Consider the following 8,412-nt stretch of genomic DNA (forward strand, 5'->3'; position numbering starts at 1 on the left):
CTTGTCAGAAAGCTTCATAAATTCACAGTGCCCTGGGGCATCTCCCGCGTACATCTGCCGCCTCCGGCCTGGGGCTGAGCATGGGGGTATCAGCAAAACCACTCTCCCACCAGCATTTGCTGCAGCAAAGGAAAAGAGGGTGGCAAAGCACAGCATTAATACGGTAACATAAACCAGACTGTGTCTGGGCACACGTGCAGCGCTAACTGCTGCCCTGAGCCCCCCCAAACACACACACGCCATTCAGACAGGGAATCACTGCACCAAATAACCGCACTAAAATGTCGTGCATCTCCCAGCTGTCCAACATACCCCTCGGCCCTGCGCCTGCGGGGGCCGCTCCCCTCCCTTCTGTCCCCGCCATCTCTCCCTTACCGGCGTCTTTCCGCTCCCCTGCTCCTCAGAGGTCTCATCTCGTGCTGCACAGGTCTTCTCGGGCACCATCCTCCCCCCTCCTCTCCCTGCCGCTCTCTGGCTTGCACAGTGCTATAAATACATGCCCGTACCTTCAGCTTGGCCGGGTGGCTTCGCTGTGCCTGTGTCCGGGGAGAAAGCAGCCGCTCCACCAACCGCTCCTGAATAATGATCGAATCCATAACCGCGGCCGGCAGGACGGACAGCCAGCGCAGGCCAAGGAAAAAAAACCCAACCCATGTGTTCCCTCCCAGCCTTCGCTAAATCCATGCGGCAGCCCCCCCGCCCACACGCATGCACACACGCAGGGCCGGCTCAGCTCGCCTCGGCACAGCGGCCTGCGAGGCGAGGAGAGGAGAGCAGGCTCCCACAGCAGCTGCCCGGGATTTCCTGCCACTGCCTGTGCTGCAGGAGGAGCCCACCAGCAAGGGCAGGACAAAAGCCACCGCACATCTCTCGCTCTGCCAGCATCCTGCGGAGCAGTTGTGCACGTACTGGATGTTGTCCCAGCCCCGAGTCTGACTGCTTTTGTCAGACGGGCTTATTCAGTGGGAGGATTTCCTAGATGCCCTAACTGACACAGACAAGAGGAAGGTTTGCTGCAAGAAAACCTGCTCTTGGCAAAAACATGCTGCTTCTGGTTCTGTGTGCGAACGTCTAAAGGGTCTGGAAAGTTCACAAAAAGCAGGGTCCAAACTTAGCCCCCAGATCCTAGTCCTGGTTGACGTGGATTTGCCTCCACATGGTTCAGGTCCAGCTGTTGTCTAGTCCAGGCTCTACTGCAGCCTCATCACTGAATCTGACTGGAACAGCAGCTGATGCATTCCGGACTTACAGCAACCATTTAGCTTCAAAGACATTTCAAAACCAAGTATCTGTGTGTTTGTAAAGCATGAGAAGCCAGCCCAGCAACAGCCTAGCGCACACACAGAGAAGTCATTCGAACCTCAGGCTTGGGTTCTGAACCCACATGTAAAACCTGCTTCCAGCTTTCATATGCGGTCATAGAAACCGAACAGGAATTTATCTGAAACAGACAAAAGCTGATAATTTCATACAATCACACGATTCCAGAAACTGAGGGGTTAACATTACAGCACATATAAAGACACAGGAGATGGCAAAACTGGTGGTGCAGGAGGAACCTGCCACCTGCCACACAGGTTCCTGAGCAGCCTTCTGCTCGCAGACTGCTGCCACACTCCTGTCTCACCACCAGCCAAAGCTCCCCTGCCTCTCAGGGAAGCACAGGTCTCGGCAGAGGCTGCACAGAGCACCTGACCAGCAGGGCCTGAGCTGGTCACCCCAGGACACAACCCAGGGCTTCCACTCCGAGCATGGCTGATGCCACGTTCTGCTCTCAGGTGCCAAGTTACTTCAAGGGCTCCAGTGGACTGAAGTCTGAGGGCAGCTGTGAGAGCGGAAAGGACTTAGAAAGACACCACATGCAGGAAAAAAAAAAGCGAAGAATAAGAACAGTGTTTTACCTGTGCTGCCATCCCGCATGCTGAGGAAAGGCAACCTCAGAAGCTGCTGCCACAAGGTCCTAAAGGCTGAGAAAAATAAATGGAGAACTGGGAAACACTCCCAGAGCAGGAAAACTCTCACCATATAGTAGCTGTCATAATTTATGCACGAAGCCCTTTTCCAAACTACTCTGCTCTGCCAGCAGCATCCTTAAATCACACCCACTGGCTTTTGTTGCCAGTTGTTTCTGCATGTAACAGTCAAGCAGAAGGCCTGGACCAAGATCCAGGTACGGCAGCAGTCACCATCTCTCAGAACACGTCGCCATTCGGCACTGCTCCGCCCCTGCTCTGCAGCACTGCTCCGTTCCCCAGGCAGCCAATAACCCTACAATGGCTCCTCAGCCAACGGTAGCTCAGGCCACGCTCGTGACACTGTTTGTCCGCTCCTACATTCACAACACCTAATCCTGACTAGTGGTGACGGGGGTCTGCAGCTGGCGCATGACTGAGGAGCGATGAAGGTACCGCACTGTCTACACTGGGTAAACCAAAGACACACCCAAACTTACTTGAAGCAACACAGAGGTTTCACCAGTCCTTTCACACCATAAACCACAATAGCTGCCAGCAAACCCTCTTCAACCCCCATGAATTCTCATGGCTTGGTAAACCGTTGTCTGAGGACCACAGGCCACGTGGCCACCAACCACAAGCATCTTCCAAGAGCACATGGAGACATGTTGTGTCCCCACGAGCCCGCTGCACCAAATCAGAGCATTCTTCTGAGCCGGGATCACAGATGAAGTCAACAAAGATTTGGTTGCGACAAAACCACAGTGTTGTTCATGGCCGCAGAAGCTGTGCTGACAGTGCAGAGAGGAACAAGGAGCTACTGTCTCCTGAGCGCCTTGAGCTCTCTCACATCGCACGCGCTCTCAGGACTGGCAGCCAAGGAGGAATTCCAGACAGAAGGCCATGCCTGGGAATGCACAGAGCAGATTAGGAAGTGATTAGCAAGAGTAGGTCTTGGCTACAGAGAGCATCTTAAGGCTGAGTGGCCAGTGCTATGGCTTTCAAAATGTTGAAGGAGGTCCCAGACCTCCCAGACTCAGCCTCCCCTGCCTCTCCTAGGAGATGCTCATCTTGGCACCTCTCCTACCCAGAGTTACCACACCAGAAATGATGGGCCAAGGAGACAACATGTTTGGGACTCTCAGATGTGCCACATGACACACCCAGAGCTGTAGGCTCAGGCTGGTCTGTGTGCAAACTTCCCAAAGACAGCCAAGACAATCTTATTTTGACCCTTCTCTTTCCACGCAGCCCTGGAAATGCCCAGTGTAAACCCTGGCTGCTCCTCCAACCACAAATGTGATGTATAACGTCCTTAAGAGAGAAAAACAGCACACAGGACATCTCACATGTGACGTCCAGCAGAGCTCAGCAGGGAAATGAACATTTTTGCCCTTTCAAGATCCAGAGCAAAACCGAAGTGTTTTCTTCCGCTGGTTTGATGGCCATGTGCACCTCTAGCCTCCTCTCCAGGCAGGTGCTAGCAGCAGCAGCTCCGGGTGAAGCTGGCAGCAGAATCCAGGTTTCTGACTGTCAGAGCAAAGCTGTCTGGCCCCAACCTGTCGAGCACTCAGAGAGGGAAATGCAGGCTTGGAGTGCACCAAGCCCATCCTACCTCCTGGACCAGCTCTTTTGTCAAAGTGTGACCACAGAAGAGGAAGACAAACAATCAGTGAGCGCTGCCTGGCACAGCCCAGCTCCTTTGTGTTGCTGCTGTGCTGAGCACTTGCTTGCTAGCAACAGACCAGGGCAGAGCCAAACTGCGTGCCCACCCTTCTGCAACATCTCTCTCCTTTGGCTCGTTGAAGCCAGCTCGGGGCAAGCGCAGCCTCGAGGGCTGCTCTGGGCAGGGGATGCAGCATGCATGGGTACAGCTGTGGCTGTGCACTAGCAGCAACAGAGCTATGTCCTACTTCTCCCTTTGTTAGAGGGGATTTCTAGCCTGCAGTGCTGAAGATGGGCTCTGAGAAGAGGAAAAACCACGTTATTTCATGGTTTTAGCTGTAAATTCACACAAGGCAAAACTCACCACTGAGCAGCTTGCTGGAGCATAGAAACGCTCCCAAGAGCAGCACATCAGCCTTGCAGGGGCAAGCAGGGCAAACCCCCACGCTGCACTCCACACCACCAGCCCAGGGAACAAAGAACAAGGAGTCGTGCTTCACCAACGGCGCAACTGAAGGCAGACACAGGGCTGCGCTATAGCACAGTCACGGGAGCTGGAAGAGATACACCCACGTAAGAAAAACACCTAGCACTCAGGACCTGGCAGCAGTGACAGGCAGAGATGAGTGACACGGAGCTCAGTGCAGCGGGTAGAGGAGGCTGAGAATGTGACGAGCAAGAAGCAGAAACGACATGAGGATGAGAGAGGAGAGACTAGCACAGATCAGAGATGGAGACGGGGGCAGCAAGAGGAAATTCTACCCTTGGCTAAATGTGCACCACCCTGGCCAGGCTCCAGCCACAACACCCAGAGTCCCACTCACCTTCCTCCCAGCTCCCATCAAAGCAGGGCTTTCTCCTCAGCAGCCTCCACAGCCAGCCTTTGCAGGGGCCTAGCCAAGAGGCTCAGCTGTGAGCCGCAAAAATAACATGAACGGGAGATGGATCCAGAGGTCCAGGTCTGAAGAGTTCTCCCCCGACGTGAACCAGAGCACTCAGGGGAAGGGGAGCGAGGGGAAGCAGCACGAGCATGGTGCAGGGAGACAGAAGAGGTCCCCCACCCACAGGGGAGCTGGTTTCTGATAGAGATGCTGAGGCCTAAGGACTGCAGTGCCCAGGCTTCATCCTTGGTGAACAACCAGGATCATATCATGGAAGGAAAATCTTCAGCCTGGTCCAAACAGACACTCTCGAGCAGCACAGAGCCAGGCAACCGGGTGCTGTCAGAGATGCACCTGGGCAGCCTAGGCTGTGCAGAGGACTGGTGAAGCTCTGCTTGTCCATGGCTCAGCAAGGTCAGCACAGTCATGTCATAACAGCTTTTATGTTTTTTCCTCTGAAGCAGAAAAAGCTATTTTCAGAATTTGCCACAGAGGAGAAAGTTGGTTCCTGGCTGATTTCTACCAGGATGGGAAGGGCAGTTCCAGACAAGCTGTTTGCTCAAGCTGAATGGGAGCAGCAGCAGGCAGCAAAATCATTCCCAGATTGGACCAGGGCAAGGGAGGCTGAGGAGCTGCAGATGTCTTCCCTGTGCTGCACAAATGGTAACCTCCACAGCTCGCTTCACACCTTCCGCTCCTGCAGCATCCTCTCCCACTATGTGGAAAGTCAGTGCTGACTTCAGACAGATGAATCTTGAGGATATCCCAAGGTCTGGACTCTGCCGCTCCATCACCAGCAGAGCTGCACACTCATCTCGAGGTTCCTGCTGACCTGACCCAAGAGAGAATGACTTGATGATCTAAACCCTGATGATTAATTTAACCTTGACCTTGCAAGCAAGGTGCAGTAAGTGGTTACTGGGAGCATCAGAGACCTGACACTTTAGCCAGGGACCTGACCCAAGAGAGAATGCCTTGATGATCTAAACCCTGATGATTAATTTAACCTTGACCTTGCAAGCAAGGTGCAGTAAGTGGTTACTGGGAGCATCAGAGACCTGACACTTTAGCCAGGCTTCATCCTCTGATGTGCAGAAGAAAGCATGATACCAGACTAGAAATGCAAAACCCCCAAAGCCCAGGATTAATCTCCTGTACATACAGTGCCACAAGCACAATCAACAGATCTCCTGTCTTTTCTTTTACCTAACCCCACAGGTCAAGCTTTAATTTCCACACAAGGATCACCACTACTTTGTCACATAACCCCTCCAGAAGTTATCAAATCCCAATTTAAAGGTATTTGTGCTCCCTGCTTCCACTTGAAGTACCTCATGCTTCCCAAGAGGCGCTCTGTGACTCAGGCAATGCCCCCTCTTCCAGCTCTGGAAAAGCACCAGACCATGAGTTGCCTCCCGCTTGTTTAAACTTGTGACTCCCTCTGCAGCGAGTTCACAGCTCTTGTTACACCCATCTCCCCTGCTCATTGTTTTGGATAATCTGCAGAATGTAACAAGTGGGGCAGATGTGGAGCTGGCTGGAACTCTTCCCACAAAACGCTCGTTGTTCTCTTCTCCACAGAAGCGCAGGAGCAGCCGCTTCCAGCCAGCCCTTCCTGGTGCCGTACCCACAGGTTCCACGCGAGGGAGAACTGGCCCGCAGGAGAGGGAGTCCCATTCCGTGTCTGAACAGGGAGCTCCCACGGCGGCTTCCCCTGGGCAGGGTCAGACAGAAATCAATTTGCAGATCAAACCTGCAGCCTCGTTGCCTCCGCCTCGCACAGGGTCACAGGTACCGGCACCTCCAATTGTGCACACATTCAAAACCTCAGCAAAAGAGAGGGGCTTCCAGATTTAGCCCCTTCAGATAGGAGGAGAAACCAGATGGCGCAGGAAGGTCTGCAGCTGTCTCTCAGCACTGCCGCTGCTCATCTTCCCTCCGGCTTCATCCGCCAGCTCTGCAGCACAAATCAGATTCCCTGCCTCTCATCTCAAAGCCACAGCTGCGAAAACCAGAGAGAGGCAGAGCAGAGCCCTGCCAGCCCCGGGAAGCCGAGGACAGGAACACTTCTTGGGACACAACCTGGTACACACTGCTCCACGGCACGGAAGCTGGCTGGGCTGGGAGCCGTAGTGGGAGAGGGTGGAAAGTAACGGTGATTTATCCTCCAAAATGGAAGGGCACTGTTTCTCCAGCTCTCAGGTTCTCCATCCAAATGGCAAGAGCATCAGCAGTTTCGGGACCTCTTGATGGACATTAACATTTGTGAACAGAAAAAGGTTGGGGACAGGATCCTACAGAAGGTCCACTTTAAAGTTATAGGTAGTGGTCCCAATCCTGCGATCCTTACTCACCGAGTAGTCCCTTTGAAATAGAGACGACTGCTCACGTGAGTAAGGGATGCAGGATCAGGCCTGTCTACCAAAGAGGCTGAATCCTGAACTGGAGAGGACATCATGGCCTCTGAGCATCACGAGACACTCATGCCTGGTCCAGCGGGGGCTAGTCCAAGGGCATCATCAGGGAAGACAGTCCAGGCTGGGGCACCACACCTGCAACAGCACACCAGGCACGGACCACGGAGAGCAAGGCAGTGGACAAATAAGGCTGTAAACGGGATGCTCCACCCAAGCAGGGGTGCTCCTGGTTCATCCCCAGAACGTGTCTCACAGGTACTCCCAGCTCTGCAAGAAGATCTTTCTTAACCCTGCTGTCCTCCCAGCAGGCTCCTGAAAACAACACTGGGAGAATGAAAGCAAACTGACACGGGACAGCTCCCAACCTCTGTCTGGGCCTACCAGCTACTTTAGGAGTTCCTGATGCCCACAACAGAGGAGAGTAAGTCCACTCTTAGCTCACCAGAACTTTTAAAATGTCATTAGTTAAGGAAAAAGAGGCAACTCTCTAAAGCAGCCTTCAGTCCTGGGACACACCCAAAGGAGAGGAGAGCCGGCCTCAGCCTGTGTGAGGAATAACACCAAAAAAGCTCTGTAGACCCCTCCCTTCAAGGCCAGACAGATTGCTGCTCTCCTCAACAAGGGGGTAGAGGCACCTCCTCCTTCCTAGAGAGTCTGCTGCAAGTCTCCATCCAGCACTCAGACCCGCAGGCTCCAGTCTCCCACCCCCCTCCCTGCTGTAAGCTGCCCTCGCGCAGTCATGCTGCAGAAACATGAATCACAGTCCTTGCGCATGCTCCTTGGGATGGCAGAGGTGCGTGGGGGCCTCCACCTTCCTTCCCTCACTCTTGGGCAGGTATCACCAGTCCACTTGACTGAGATGAGCCTGCTGAGAGGCTGCCAGGCATTTACCCTCCTCCCTCTGCACAGCTCTGCCCACACTCTACCACGACATGATGCAGCCATACCCGGCTGCAAATTGCTTCCCCTTGGAGCCTAGCATGGGGAAGTGTCCCCAGCAAACGCAGCTAGTGGCCTCCAGTCTCACCCAGCTCCCCATGATGTGTGTTTGTCCCCAGGAGCCTGTTTCCCAGCCCCGCCATATGACCAGTCCGTGCAAACCTCACTGCCCACATCAGTCTGCCCAGGGCTGGGCCCTGCATCAGGACTAGTGTCTGCCTTTGCAGATGGCTAATTAGATTCCCTTTCCATTTCCTCTTTCCTCCTGACGGTTTCTCTGGCTGGCAGTTCCCCCACAGCCCTGCACAATCCAACAGCGTTAGTCAGAGGGAAATTCTGCTCCTTTCCTCCCCTGGATGTTGCTCTTCATGCAATATAAACAGCACGAGTGAACTGCACAACAATTTGAGCATCTTGTTGCAGAAGCATTTGTGCTTTTCAGTCTGGCAAACGCAGCTCTCCCTCCCACGCCTGCACCCTGTCCCATCTCCCCAAGTGACACAGAAAATGCCCTGAGTAAAATGAGTGTGAAGTTGGTGGCAATTGGAAGCAATT

The 8,412-nt window shown here is 53.9% G+C and overlaps 1 protein-coding gene across 1 annotated transcript in view; it reads right to left on the reverse strand.

Moving 5' to 3' along the window:
• LOC104494685 (septin-5) overlaps positions 1-806 on the reverse strand; it is an 11,400-nt gene extending 10,594 nt beyond the window's left edge. Inside the window, exon 1 of the mRNA XM_010137549.1 lies at positions 507-806. Coding sequence (XP_010135851.1) covers positions 507-596 — 90 coding nt within the window. The 5' untranslated portion in view covers positions 597-806. The remainder of the gene's footprint in view (positions 1-506) is intronic.
• Positions 807-8,412: the final 7,606 nt, after the last annotated feature.

This window comes from Buceros rhinoceros, unplaced genomic scaffold (assembly GCF_000710305.1).
Source record: "Buceros rhinoceros silvestris isolate BGI_N320 unplaced genomic scaffold, ASM71030v1 scaffold10616, whole genome shotgun sequence".
Lineage (NCBI taxonomy): Eukaryota > Metazoa > Chordata > Aves > Bucerotiformes > Bucerotidae > Buceros > Buceros rhinoceros.